Raw genomic sequence first — 15060 nt, 5'->3', positions numbered from 1 at the left:
GCATTCCTTCGATTTCCATTTCATCGATTTAAATCCCCTAAATCTTCTCCCAACCTTTCTAAATCGTACAAAAAAACACACACAATACGAATTACACACGTTTATTAGACGAGAATCGTGTACACATAAGCCAAATGGTAAAATATAACTCTATACTGCTTCGCTATTTGACACTCGTACTTCGAAATTATTACAAGGTACAAAATGTAAAATACACAGACGCATCAATTAAACCATCGAGAAAAAAAATTAAATAAAATAAAAACAAAAACCTCGGACGAAGAAAAGAAAAAATTATCTAAAGAGCTCACTATACACACCCCACGTACACTTTGCACCCCTTAAAACTCGAAAGTCCAAAACTCTTAAACCTCAAAAGTCGAACTTTTAAACTCAAAAAGAACAACAACGTTGGCCAAAAAAATAAATTCGGAATGTTATAATGAAATAGGTAAAACATTACATCGTAGGTACAACAAGCAGGTATTCGCTTTCTCTCGAGAAATATAAAAACACAAAAATCTTTTTTAAAAAGCATCCTCCGGTGATATACATAAATCGTATTGTAATTTCATTTTTGTTAAATACATACACAGAAAAAAATCGTACAATATTTGGTTAAACTAAATAAATGAAGAGTGATATTCCAAAACTCGCTTTGTCCATTTTTATCAAAGTTGGGTTTTCAGTGGTACCTGGTAGATGAAGTATTAACTCACATTCCTACATCATCAACCTACCAAAATGAGGTTTTAAACTCACCTAAATAGCCAATTCACTAAAAATTAAAAAAAAAATAATCTTCCAAAACGCGCTTTGTCCATTTTTATTGAAATTTTTTTCAGCAGTATTTAGTGGATGAAATGTATACCTACACTCCTACATCATAAATCCACCCAAATAAAGTGCTAAACTCGCCTAAAAAGCCAATTTACCCGTTTAAAGGGAAGCTGTTTTTCCTCTCTCCTGAAAAGTTGTGAAAATGGACAAAGCGAGTTTTGGAATATCACTCTTCAAATAATTTCTTTATATTAAACTCTAAAGATATCGTGTAAATATGATTCAGTTCGTTTTAAGATGATTCGGTTGTTTGTAAAAAAAATAATAAAACAGTTGGTAATTTATCAGATGTGGTGTAAGTATGGCGTTAAAAAATGTTTTTACGTTTTGGTTTTTTTTTACACACGTTAGAATAATAATTACTCTGTTAACAATACATGAGAAGAGAAAAAAAATCGCCATTGAAGATGACAATTTAATTATAGAATTACCATCGATACGAGTAAATCGCGTACACATGATGTTTTGCGGCGCTCGGATACACACGAAAAGATTAAGAAGAGGAATCTCGCTGTTATGGCGAGACAACAACAACAATCTTTAGGAACTCAATACGGTTCGGCTGTAATATAATAGAAATACACAAACGTAAATATTTCATATCACAAACAAAAATTTATTATATTCAAGATCGTAATGATATAATATACACTATGACGAGAAAGAAATCACGGCGGGGGATGATGTAATCAAGAAGGGGTAGAAAGAAGAAACAAGAGAAAAAAATGCGATTACAAAAAAGAAAAAAGTAGAATTACTCAAGCGTCGATTTTCTCATCGCCGTTAGGTAACTGAGATGCATTACCGGATTCGCTTTTAGCTTCGGAGCCTGATTTTGAGGCTTCTTCTTGGCTCGGTTCTTGGGGCGGCGCAGGGGGTGGTTGCGGTTTTGGTTTTTGGAATACTTTGGTTACCTCTTGTTCGAACTTATTCTTCTCGGATTTGATTTGATCCGCGGTGATGTGTAGATTTTGATGGCGCGAAGCGGTGTTCAATTTGTTACGTATTTCTTCGACCCATCGGAAAGCTGAATTTGTCGACTCTTGAACCCTTTGGACTTCGTTTTTCTCCAGATGAGAATACGACTCTATGCCGGCGTTATATTGATCGACTGCTTTTTGTGTCAATTGTAAAGTTGAGCTAAATTCTTCCAGCAACTGCGGTTGTACTTCGAACTCTAATTTACGCTTTTTAATCGGTTCGCCGAAATCTTGTAGACTTTTGAGCTTATCGGAATACACCTGACGTTTGCAATCGTCGCCTTCTTCGTAGAGCCAGTTCTCGATCTCGTCCAACTGTTGGCATAATTTCTCTCGTTCTTTGTCCGGTACAAACGTAGCGAGCTCGTCGGGCGATGATAATTTACCTCGGAGCTCGTAAACGTATTCTTCGAGAGCGTTACGGGCGTCGATTCTGTCTCGCTCTTGACGATCGGTAGATACCATTTTACATTCTTGTTCTGTCAGGTCGTTCAATTCGTTCGAAGAGTAAGCTCCGACTAGTTCGACTTTCACAGGCAAATCGATGGTTTTCACAGATCGTTTTTTACGCTCTTTCTTCTCGGCTGATTTGGAACCGTTTTCACTACCTTTGTTCATATCGACGTCGTTTTCGGGCGTCGAATTCTCAGCCGAGTCAGCTCCGGCTGACGGTTGTTGATCTTCGGAACCCGGATGTGGTGGACTTACTTCCATCGGTTCGGCTTGATCGTCGATTTCTTGCTTTTCGGACAAAGTAGCGTTGGGTACGGTGAATATACCGTTAATAGTGATACGAGCTTTGACTTTAACCGTCTGGTTTTGACCTTCGGCGTCGGGCTTGACGTCGTTAACGATGAATCTACCGATCAACTTGTTATTGTGAGCGTAAACAGCTTTCAATTCGAAAGTTTCGCGTTTATTGAAAGTCAGATTCTTAGCGAACGGTATCGGGTGATTTTTAGGGAATACCTCCAAATCTTCGTTAGTTTTCGAATCGTAAATCACTTTAATCGGGTAATTTTGAATATCGGTGATACTAAAATCTCGAACTAAGATAGCCGGGCAAAGCATCGCGCACTGAAGAGCGCAACCACGAGCTACAGCTTCGTCTTGATTCAGCGTTGTACTAGGTACTTTACCGAATATCTTCTCGATGAGCGATTTAATCGCTGGCACGCGACTCGAACCGCCTACGATCTCGATGGAATGTATTTCTTCTCTCTTCAACTTGGATTCTTGTAAGCATTTCAGCATAGTCTGTTCAACACGTTCGAATAATCCGGCGCAAAGCTCCTCCATATCGGTACGTTTCATATCACCGTGTACGTCTTTATCGTTCATGAAACATTCGATATTCAAAGGTAATTTCGTAGAATTAGCGGACATTTGTTTCTTTAGTTTTTCAACTTCGCCGAGTAAACGTAACATGGCTCGAGGATTTTTCGACGGCTCGATATTATACTTGGATTTGAACTGTTCGCTGAAACTCTCGGCGAGAATGATATCGATATCGCGTCCTCCCAGCTGAGGATCTGCGGTCGAAGCTAACATCTTCAATTTACCTCGATTGAAAGCGCAAGCGGATACTTGTAAAGATGTGTGTCCGCAATCGACGAATATAACATTACGAGGCGGCTCTTCCGGGGTTGGAAGGTCTTGCTTATAGATACCGTAAGTTAACGCCGTAGCCGCAGTTTCGTTGAATATACGTAATACTTTTAAACCAGCTATGGTAGCTGCGTCCAGTAACGCTTGACGTTCGGCGTTATCGAAAAACGAAGGGACTGATATCACACATTGATTGACTTCGCATTTCAATGCCGCTTCGGCGGTCTCTTTCAGCTTGGTGAAAAACATAGCGGTTATTTGTTGAATGGTGAATACGTGTTCTTCGTCTAAGTAATGAACTTTGACACCGATCGTACCATCTTTACAACGAATGGTTGGGTATGGTGCGAAACGTAACTCGTGTTGAATAGCCGGGTCATCGAATTGCTTACCTAACAACCTCTTGAATCCGAAGATGGTGTTCTTAAGATTGGTTATAAGCTGATTCTTGGCCGCCACACCGAGAATTCGGTTTCGATTACTGAATGCCACACATGATGGAGTTGCTCGCAGACTGAAATCGTTACTGATGGTTTCTATTCCTCCGGCTCGAGGTACGGCTATATACGACGATTCGTTACCGAAATCAATACCGATTACAAACATCGAAGCCATTTTTCAGCGATAACCGATGACTAACTTGACGAATGAAATACACGAATTGTTTAATTAACGCGCTTTTCACACAACGAACAAGTAATTCGCAAAATTAACGTTCGCAGAGATCACTTTACTTGAAAAATGAGATTACAACAGTGACTCGATGAGAATGTTGAATTTTTCAACTCACCATTTCTTCTTGGCTTACTAGAAACGTGCAGGAAAATTCTAGAAGATTACCGAAATAAACGGTTTTGATTGGTTGAGATACTTCATTCTCGTCTGTGATTGGATGAAATTATGACCCCGCTACGACCGCGATGATATTTGGTAATTACGTGTAATTACTGGGTTTTATCTTTGGTATTTTTTTTGGAATCTAGACCTTATTTTGTCGGCGTGCCGGTGGATGGGGTGCAATATTGAAAAATGCGTGTTCGAATTTTTTCAGTCTTCGAACTTTGAAGTTCAAAGTTCAACTTCAACGTTTAATTTTTATTCGTTTTCTTTTGCCTTTTTTTTGTTTGTAATCATGTAACCACCCAACTACAAATTTGTTCTTTTGTTGATAAGTCATAGTCAATTTTGAGTTTACGATTTTTTTTTTTCGAATAATAAATTGTTAGTTTTTTAAACTTGAATTAATACCTTGAATTAATTACCTAATTTTTTGTTCGTTTTCAACTTTTGATTTTTTTTCATACATGAAGTATTAATCTAGTATATTTTCATTTGCTAATGAGTAAATTTTGAATCAATAGGTAAATATTTTCAATCTCAAAGTTCTAAACTTAAATTCTTTAGCCTAAAATTCGTTTTCGTTTTTTATGCCTATCAGGCTATCAATTAGAATTTATGAATTTTTTCAATCTTCAAAGCTTCAAACTTCAAATTTTTTTATTTGCTTTGTTTTTTTGGTTCTGTTTTGTTCTTTTGTTGTAATAATTATGTTCGAGCTCTGCTCACTCCACAGAAAGCTACAGAATGTCATTCGTAATCTTAAATTACAGAAAATATAAAACATTATAAGTAATTTTTTAACACTTACCGCTTATGACTGAGTTATGATAGTCTATAGACTAGACTAGATACTGTAGAGATGTGAAATTCTCGGCGGAGATTTATCTTCAGAGAAACTTGCCAGATTTCAGAAACTTCCCAGATTTCATAAACGTTCCAGAAATGTAAGAAATTTATACCTACTTTCTCAACCACAGTGAATGATTAAAATGATTTTGCTAAAAGAAATATTCAAAATATGATTACTATGCAAAATTTCCAATAAGAAATTGATGAAATGATCAAATTGCCCTAATAGACCTAATCTAGTAAAATCTTCCTCTTAAAAAAAAAAAAAAAAAAAAAAAACATCAAAAACATGTGCTTTTTGGTGGACAAAATATGAGACGTTGACATTTGTGCACGAAAAGCTGGTCTAGCGAAAACTTGAAATTTCCAAAATTTCTAAATTTCTGCGGAAATTTATTCCTAAGAAATTCTTTCGGAGGCAAATTTCCTTAAGACTCACGAGGGAATCTGAATTCGTGAACTAAACTCCAATGAAGCTGAAATTTGGCTCAAATGGCAACTCCTCAAACTCCTGTTAATAACCCTACCTACCAAAATTTCCAATTCCAACTTCACACATTTGTTTTTTTGCTCCATGAACTTGGGGCCAATGTAAGTATAAGTATAATATTTAAAATTTTTGGTTTATTACCTATAATTTTGGAATGGAAATGCTATAAAAAAACGAATAAATATAAGAGCAAAACGAGTGCAAAAGCTGTTGAATTTGGAAACATATTCGTTTTTCGAGAAGTACAAAAACAACATTTTTTTATGTAGGAAGTCGAGTCTATTTTTTTTTGTTTCAAAATTTTTGAATTTTAATGAAGTTTTTTTTAGAAATTTAAATTCAAATACAGGAAATCGAAGAGGCTCGAGCGAACGAAATGAGGGCAAATATTGATAAGCTTTTGGAGATTCGTGTTTCGAGAAGTAAAACAATTATATGTTTTACCTATAGCCTACGGTGTTTATTTTCTTTCGTCCAATAAGTATTTTTTGAATCTGAATGACAGTTCTTTGAAAATATCAATGCAATTTATGTTGACCTGACCCAAGTGTCATCAATTTTGAATTTATGAATTTCTCAAACCTTCGAAGTTCTTAAATTTGGATTTGAAAAAATAAGAATTAAAAAATTCAAAGATTTCGATATTTGGAATTGGAGGAGCTTTGTGGACTGGAAAAATTCAAAATTGACTAGAATATCGATGCTGTATCCTCATCCACCAGCCAGCTGACAAAATGGTCACATAAATAACAAAACGTATGCGAAAACCGCCCGCCATGATTGATTGATTATTGAATAATGAATAGATTGAAGGAAGAATTATTTTTGTAATTAAACTAATTATTACTGATCATTCTCAGCTTTTAACCCGGCAATCTCTCAAGTTTCGTTTCGGTTTCCTCGCCAGCCTGTTTTTTAGAAGATGACGAAACACGATCATAAAGTAAAACCAAGAAAATTATATCATAATTCACTTAAAACTCTAACATCTTATTCATCATTTAATGATTAATTTCTCTTCGGATTTAGGATTCCGATGTGGAAGATGGAGTCGACGGTGACAGCAACGAACCATCCGTGTCTCGTTTGGCGAACCCGATCAAATTGAGGTAGTATTCGTATCAACATTCGTCGCACTTCTCTGTCTATTATTTTAATTTAATGAGGCTTCGTCTTACAGCGACATCATGTCGAAGTGTCCGGAATTCTCCATCGCCACCGAAGAAGAAGCAGACCGTGAAGAGGAGTTGGACATGATGTCCGTTTACCCGTATGAGGAGCTCGAGCCATATATATTGACCGAAAATCTAGATGTCGACTCCGAAGACGAAGGCGATGGAAAGAACGGTATTCTACCCTTTTCTACGTATCAGAGAAAGATGGAATGTCTAACTGATGATGGTAAAGTGAAAAAGCTGGTGAGTGTTTGTACACAATATGATGATGAGTCTATACGTAAAATGTACACGTACCGAAACTTATCTGTTCTATGATATTGCAGCTGGAAAGATGCGGAAGCGGTCCAGTCGTGGGCAATAGTAGTAAATGCGTTGTTTACGTACATTATCAAATGTACAACGATCATAACGAGGTTCCTTTCGATGCATCGAGATTACGTCAAAAAAAACCGTACTCGTTTCGTTTAGGATACGATTCAATGATCGTAGGAATGGTTATAGCTATCCAATCCATGAAAAGGGGAGAACAATCGAAGTTTTTGTTAGATCCTGAGTACGCCTACGGCAAATTGGGTGTGCCTCCGAGAATCCTGCCAAGTGAGTGGTTTAGTAAAGTGTATGATAAAAAATAGCAGTATCTTTAGATTGATTCATTTCATTGCAGATACGACCATCTTGCTCCATCTGGAACTGATTGATTTTACCGAAAATGAGGATGTGATCGCCCGCCATGGGAAAGACGATGACGAAATTCAGGAAAAAAGAACGTTCGAAGAAGTTCTACACAGTTGTACGAAACTACGTCAACTTGGCAATAAATTGCATAAACATAGGAAAGACGTCAACGGCGCTATCAGAGCGTGAGTTTAATTCACTTTTGCATTAGGTGTATTTTACATATCATTCGTACTAATAACCTGATTACTATTCAGTTACCGAAGAGCGATATATCAGTTAGCTCAGTTTCATTATACGAACGACGCTGAGGAGAACGAAGGCAGAAGAGCGATGCTCAAGTTGTATACGAATTTATGCGTTTGTTTGAATTCTAAAAATGCATCTAGACAGGCTTGCACTGCGTATAACAACGCTCTCCACGATTGTCCAGGATTAGCTCAAAATTGCCCGAAACTATTGTATCAGTAAGACGATCAGTACGTGTATTTTTTACGAGTTAATATCCTCTTTATACTTACGTCGTGTATTTAAATAGGTCAGCTAAGGCTCTGAAAACTCTCGGTGACTTCAAAGAGGCGCAAGCACGTTTGAAAAAAGCTCTGAAAATTAAACCCGACGATGAAGATATATTAAGAGAACTGGATAAGGTTGGTAAAACAAGTCGTATCATTTTACGATTTTTTCTCTTCAATTTTGTATCTTTCAACGTTCATTTATTTCAACAGTTGACCAAAGATAAAACACTGAATGACCAGAAAGAAAAAAAGATGTACAAAACTATGTTCGGATTCCGCAAAAATGATGCTACCGAGGAAGAAGATGAATTCGACGAAGTATGTATTACGAATTGGAATTTCGAGGATTTTTCGATCGCTATTTTCAAGTTTTTAACATGCGTTATTTTATTTCTTCGTAGACTGTGAATGCCCTAAACGACGATTTCAAGAATATGATTATTTCTCAAATCAACACCATGATGGAATCGGACCAAGATTCGTTGAAGCTTTCCTTTGGAGCTACGCCGACTGAAAAAGAATACTGCCAGATGGTTTGCAAAAAGAATCATCTCTCTTTCCGAGTGAATAAAACCGATGGTGTTGAAACGTTTATTATTACCAAAAAGTCATAAGTTTAATTCGCAGAAATGCGACGCGTGTTTTTATATTAATTTTACCAGTTTATACTTCTGTAAAAGCGATATTACGGCTTCAGTTTTTCTACGATTTTTATTTGTTATTTTTCAACTTTCATTTTAAGAATTATAGAAATCGTTCATTTTGCATTTTACTATATATTGTTAGAGTCGAATAAAATCATTGATATGAGTGGTAGTTTGTTTGTTGTTTAACTACTTTATGAAATTCATCCAATTGTAGATGTGCTTGAAATTGATCGTGATGTTTGCGGTTTTTTAAAAAGGTTTCATGCAATCCATTAAAATTGTTTAAAATTACGGTAGAAAATAAAAAATTTCGATCAAAACTGTTTTTGAGCACCTTTTAAAGAAGTTTGATCTCAAACTTGGATCATGATTTTTTGAGATTTTTGAAAAAGGCTTCAAGACACTCATCAAAATGGGTTAAAATTGAAATTTTCCATCAACACTTTTTTGATGAATTTTTAGCTCAAAATCTATCATGAATTTTGAGATTTCTGAAAAAGGGACATGGTGACCTATCAAAGGGGATTAAAATATCTAGTTTCAACAAAAATGCAATTTGAGCATTTTTTTAAAATTTTGAGCCCAAAATTGGAGTCATGTTTTCCGAGAATTTAGAAAAAAGTTTCATCCAACTAATCAAATTTTGACAAAAAGTTCCAATATTTTTTTATCTTTATCAAAACTTTTTTTGAACACTTGAAGAATTTTCAGCTCAAATTAATTCATCTTGATTTTCGGAATCTTAGAGTTCGTACATAAAATGGGCTAAAATATCTACCATAACTCTTTTTTTAAAAAGTTGACACATAATATTATAGAGAGAAACAATGATTATTCAAGTGTAGTAAAATTTATCCTATATTCAAGGTCCTCTGAAGGTCATTGAGCCACCTGCTGGCTGCTGGCTTTCTATTTGACCTTGTAAGGTCATTGGCATGCTTGTTTGACCTAGAAAGGTCGTTGGCCCGTCTGTCTGACTTCTCAACGTTGTCTGACCGCCTGTTTAACCTCATAAGGGCATTGACCTGCCTATCTGACCTCAGAAGGTCATTGACCCGCCTAACTTCTCAAAGTTCACATGCCTTTCTGCCTCGTCTTTTCAAGGTAATTGACCTGTCTGTCTGTTTTCTCAAAGTGGTCTGTCCAGTCTCTTAAGGTCATTCACCTGACTCGTTGTTCGCCTGTCTAGTTTCTGGTCTCTTCAGGTCATCTACCTGGCTGTCTGACTTCTCGAGGTCGACTGCCTTATTGTCCCGCTTCTTAAGATCATTGACCTTTCATGTCTGGCTTCTCGAAATTACTTGGCGTTCTGTCTGGTTTTATAAGGTCATTGACCTGTCTGTCTGATCTCTGAAGGTCGTTGGCCTACCTGTCTGGATTCTCAAGGTTTTCTAGCTTCTTCTTGACCAGCCTCTTAAGGTCATTGACCTTTCTGTGTGGCTTCTCAAAATTGTTTGGCTTTCTACCTACTTTTATAAGGTCATTGACCTTTCTGTCTGGCTTCTCAAGATTACTTGACCTTTCTGTCTGGTTTCATAAGGTCATTGATCTGTCTGTCTGGTCCTTGAAGGTCGTTGGCCCACCCGTCTGGATTTTCAAGGTTTTCTAGCTTCTTCTTGACTAGTCTCTTAAGGTCATTGACCTTTCTGTCTTGCTTCTCAAGATCGTTTGAAGTTCTGTCTACTTTTATAAGGTCATTGACCTTTCTGTCTGGATTCTCAAGATTACTGGGCTTTCTGTCTGGTTTTTTAAAGGCATTGACCTGTCTGTCTGGTCTCTGAAGGTCGTTGCCCCGCCTGTCTGGCTTCTCAAGGTTTTCTAGCTTCTTGACTAGTCTCTTAAGGTCATTGACTCTGCTGTCTCGCCTGTCTGCCGGGCATCTCAAGGTGTCTGTTCGCTTATCAAAATGCAAATTGAAATTTTGTAATTTGAAGGCCATGCGAACTTCAAAAGTTGCTTCACTTTTCCATTGTTTTGAAGCCACGTGAATTCCAAAAATTTCCAATTTTCTAATTAGTAATTTGGAGGCCATGCAAGCTCCAAAAATCAATATTAAATTTACACGCAAACTCCGAAAACTGATTTGTGTAGGTGGTGACAATTTTGAAAATGATTTGAAATTTAGTAATTATTTGGAGGTAATGTCAGCTTCAGAGATCAATTAAACATTTTTTAATGAGTATAGACAGACATAGGCCATACAAACTCCAAGAGATTCGATTTTTAAAATGTAGTTTGTAGGTCATTCAAGCTCCAAAATTTGATTTGTTAGGCTAAGTTGCCCTAAAAGTAATAAATTTCAAAATTGGAGCCAAACTTGAAAATACACTAATTATAAAAATTTATAACTGATTATATTCATACATTCAGCTTACCCTTGATTGATCTCTTCCGAAACTTTATCATGTGACCCATAAAATATTTCGAAAATCATAATTCAACTTCGAACTCAAACTTCTTCAAAATATTTGAATTTCTCGTTGAATTAAATTCATTTAGATAGGTCGTAAAGGTCACTTTTGAATAATTTTAAGACTTATTTTGCTTGAAAGCTTAAAAAAATTTGAGCTCGTTGAGTCATTTTGAAAATTGAGGTTTTCAAGCCTCGTCCCCTCCCGCATTTTGCAACAACGAAAATGTGAAAAATGCTTTTTCTGACATTTTCGACCACTATCTATAAAATACCAATTCAACTTTTGGGCAGCAAAAAAGTCAGTCAGCATTACACTTTTTGTCGGTTGGATTGTGGTGTAGTCTGAAAAATGAGTTAACAGTTGAATAAAATAAATCAGTCATAAGTCATCGATATAAATAAGTTTATTTTATTCGTATTTTCGATTTATCGTAAACGATACACATACACATCAGATTTAAGTTAATCGAAAAGCGGCAAGGTGTCATTGCATATCATAGAAAAAAAAGAATGTAACAAAAATAACCGAAGAAGCTTGTTCTCGACAATACATACTACATAATTAATCAGGGTATTCGTCATATACATTCGAATATAAATGCTAATTTCGCGGGATGGTTCTAAAAAATTTCACATAAAGCACATACGAGATCGCAGATCGCAGATCGCAACGCCGAAAGGAAAAAAAGCGTAAGGTGCACTATTATTCACGTTATACTCGTATAATTCTACGCTTGATCTACTCCAGCAGCACTAATAAGACAGGATAGAGGTAAATATAGAGCGAGAAGGTAAACAGGAGAACAGAATACATGTAAAAAAATAAAGAAAAAAAAACAACGCTACTAAAATATTATCGATTCTTAGACGTAAGGAACAAATGAACAGTAGAGCGAACAAAAAATTCGTATAAAACTGTCTCGTTCAACAGAACGACAAAAAAAAACACGTAATATCATACAAAATAAATAACAGACGGATGAAATAAATAAACGACCCGATTGGCCGTTATGGCGGCAGTTTGCATTTTATCTTTAGGCTATGACACTTTCGACCATTGTTTTTTTAATAATATTACCGAAATTTTCACTATCCGATTCCTCTTTCTCGGTTTCTTCGCTGGCTTCGGCCGATGTATCGCAGCTGGTCGGCTGCTGGGCTCCTGGAGCATCATCTTGATTGTAATTTTCGCCCAATTGCATGTACGTTGTCGAATGAGCATCGTTAGTGTAAGATACATTATTCGCGTCTACGACGCTACCGTCGTTATCCGAACCATTGCTAAGGTCTCTAAGAACAAAACTATGATCGTTTCGCTGCTTCATGAGCAAATCGTCGTCATCGTCGTTGTATTCGGACGCGCGTAATGGTTCTTGTGGCAAGTGATGATGATGGTGATGGTCGGACGAAGCCGTATTGACCGAAGTACCCGAGCAACAGTAGTCGTTCGACGAGGCCATTCTAATTATATTCGAATGGGACATCGATTCGTGATAAGCGAGCGATGCTGCGGCGGCAGCTGCAGCAGCTGCTGCGGCCGCCGCTGCCGACGAAGGTAACACGAATTGATCACCGGGCCCGTATGAGAAATTGAAACACGAGTTTACGATAGATGAAGAAGACGAACTGGTCGCCACAGAGTCGCCGTAAGAGCCAGAAACTACAGGCTGGGAATAATACGATTGCAAATCGTTATGATGGTAGGCGAAATTCATCAAGTTGGAGCCGCCGCCGGATGTCAAATCGTCTAGAGGAGAATTGGAGTACGAGAGCTGAGCCGCGCCGATGTTCGATTCCATGCTGTTTAGCATCATTTTGTTACGTTGCTCGTCTTCTTCGTGTTTTTTCTCCATTTCTAGACGCATCAGCGTATGGATGTAATGGGTCCTGACTCGGACCGGATTGAACTCGACGCGACCGTTTTCGTTAGCGCAGCCATCTCTGGTACAGCTACAAGGGAAGTTCATACGATCGACCTGTAATCAGTAGACAGAAGGGTATGAATAAAGTAGAGCAGTTGAACGCATATAAATTTCAGTGGGGAAAATGACATTTTTTTTCAAAAGGCACAGATTTAAAAACATTACACAGCCAAAATAATTTGAAAAAATAACCAAAAGTAAATCAAATAATTTGGTTACTTGAAAAGTAACTGAGTACAAGCCCTATAAAAACGAGACTCGCATCTAACCTGGCATTTAATTCCAGCTTGAGCACAAACGCATCTTTCAGGATCACAATACATTTGGCACGTACACCCACAGAACTCTCTAGATAATCGAATCGATCGACATTCATCCTTCTCACCAGAGTCTATTTTCTGTATACCGGCTGCTCTCAACATGGCTCTACGTTCTCGAGTGGGAATTGGCTGAAAAACAGAAAAATCGTAAGTTCTCCACAGTGTTAGTAAATCAACAACGTAACAGATTCTTTTACCTGTAAAAAGTTATAATTTTCGTAATCCATCTCAGAATCGGAGATGATTTCATCACTATCGCTATCCTCGCTTGAAATGGTGGCCATTTCGTTCCAATTTCTCGAATTTGAAAACTGCTGGGAGCAAAATTGCTTATGAGCTCGCCTTTGTTCAGCTGCATGCTCGCCTAAGGAAAACTTTTTGGTATGGGAATGATTCCAAGACATTCCCAACGTAGATCCTCCCTGAAAAAAATCAATCGATAGGTTAATAAATTAGGCTACAGCACGATGTATCGAAGTAGACCACGTACTTGGGATGGAATACACGTAAATCCTTGCGTTCTAGGGAAGTAGTAAACGTTAACGGAATCGAACGTTATCCCTTTCTTTGGCTTTTTAATCGGAGTACTCGTATCTGAGATATTCCGACTCCTTTTCAAGTTACTCTTACTGCTGATGGCGCTGGTATTACAATCAGAATAGGATATATCGTCGTATTCGGGATCCTGACCATCGGGCCAGATCGTATCATCGGCCGATTGAGTCGAAACCGAAGTCAAGTAAGTGTCTTGAATTTGATTCACATTGGTCTCAGGATTATCCGGATCGTAAAAACTGGTAGACATCGTATCTAAGGAATTTTCAATTTTAACGACATCGGTTCGTCCATTCTCATCGGTTTGAGACAATAAATCATCGATATTGGGCAAAGATACCGAACATTCTCGTGTCAAACACGCCTCAGCATCAGTACACAGACTAGATTGCGAAGTATTAAAGGTATTCTGAACAGATGTATCCTCTTCGCTGCATAAAGACGTATCAAACGTACTAGACAGAACTTCATTAGATTTGAGCAGTTCTTCGGCGTTGGCCAAAGTTGGCAGTTCTACGATAGGCAAAAAGTTTCTGTACAGTTCCGAATTTTGATTCAGATCGGTAGAATTCGTATTGTTCACGATCTGTTGCTTCGACTCTTGGTCGTAGATGTCGACGATTTCGCGACAATTATCGTATTGTTTTTCTTCGTGTTCGTTCGATATCACATTTTTTGATTCCGTTTCACTACGATTGTCTTGATTCGGTTCGGCTATGTCATTAGTGTTATCGGCCGAGGGCACGTTAGCGATATCAGTATCACTGATAGTGATTCCAGCTCGACACGAATCTTGTTCGGAATTCGGAATATTCTGATCGGAATTCGAATCCATGATTTTTTTGCTTCGACCAAAGAGGCGAGCAAAATCGACGAGTGCGGAAAAAATCGTTAAGATTGAAGAAATTATGTGAAATATAATTATCCCGTTCCCCGTTGGATATAGCTACATTTTCAGTTGAACGATTGTGAGTTGTGACGAGTAATTTTCCATCAGATTCATCAACAGATTACGTCGCTTATTTACGCTGGATAACATATACACGTTTGTACTACGAAAAAATACATCGATTACGAATAATTGAACCGAATTCGCGATTATATTTTTAAAATAAATCGCGAAAAATCACTACATGTCTTTTAAAAAATCAAAATAACCATTTTTTCCAGTTTTCGGAGCTCACGATCGAACGAAACTCCCAAATACCAACCTTGATGATTCACG

At 37.3% G+C, this 15060-nt stretch overlaps 3 protein-coding genes across 4 annotated transcripts; 1 reads left to right on the top strand and 2 right to left on the bottom strand.

Moving 5' to 3' along the window:
- Nucleotides 1-85: 85 nt before the first annotated feature.
- Nucleotides 86-4217, bottom strand: LOC135849621 (heat shock 70 kDa protein 4-like). Of its 2 annotated transcripts, none has more exons than XM_065370106.1 (2): nt 1599-4217; nt 86-1402 (listed from the first exon to the last, which is right to left on the bottom strand). In XM_065370106.1, exon 1 carries the CDS (start codon nt 4041-4043, stop codon nt 1599-1601), a length of 2445 nt encoding a protein of 814 aa, XP_065226178.1. In that variant the 5' UTR covers nt 4044-4217; the 3' UTR covers nt 86-1402. The 2 variants fall into 2 exon arrangements, with proteins under 2 accessions (XP_065226178.1, XP_065226186.1); XM_065370114.1 differs by having other exon boundaries at nt 1646-4217.
- Nucleotides 4218-6251: 2034 nt separating this feature from the next.
- Nucleotides 6252-8794, top strand: shu (shutdown). Its single transcript, XM_065370094.1, has 9 exons — nt 6252-6550; nt 6637-6716; nt 6788-7025; nt 7109-7382; nt 7450-7645; nt 7718-7927; nt 7999-8110; nt 8189-8296; nt 8380-8794. The coding sequence occupies exons 1-9, from the start codon at nt 6530-6532 to the stop codon at nt 8590-8592; spliced, it is 1452 nt and encodes a 483-aa protein (XP_065226166.1). The 5' UTR covers nt 6252-6529; the 3' UTR covers nt 8593-8794.
- Nucleotides 8795-11424: 2630 nt separating this feature from the next.
- Axud1 (AXIN1 up-regulated 1) lies at nt 11425-15033 on the bottom strand. Its single transcript, XM_065369603.1, has 4 exons — nt 13771-15033; nt 13478-13702; nt 13230-13409; nt 11425-13014 (listed from the first exon to the last, which is right to left on the bottom strand). Exons 1-4 carry the CDS (start codon nt 14668-14670, stop codon nt 12073-12075), a joined length of 2247 nt encoding a protein of 748 aa, XP_065225675.1. The 5' UTR covers nt 14671-15033; the 3' UTR covers nt 11425-12072.
- Between the last annotated feature and the right edge of the window lie 27 nt (nt 15034-15060).

This window comes from Planococcus citri, chromosome 1, assembly GCF_950023065.1.
Source record: "Planococcus citri chromosome 1, ihPlaCitr1.1, whole genome shotgun sequence".
In the NCBI taxonomy this organism is placed as follows: domain Eukaryota; kingdom Metazoa; phylum Arthropoda; class Insecta; order Hemiptera; family Pseudococcidae; genus Planococcus; species Planococcus citri.
This window is presented reverse-complemented; position numbering and strand designations above follow the sequence as displayed.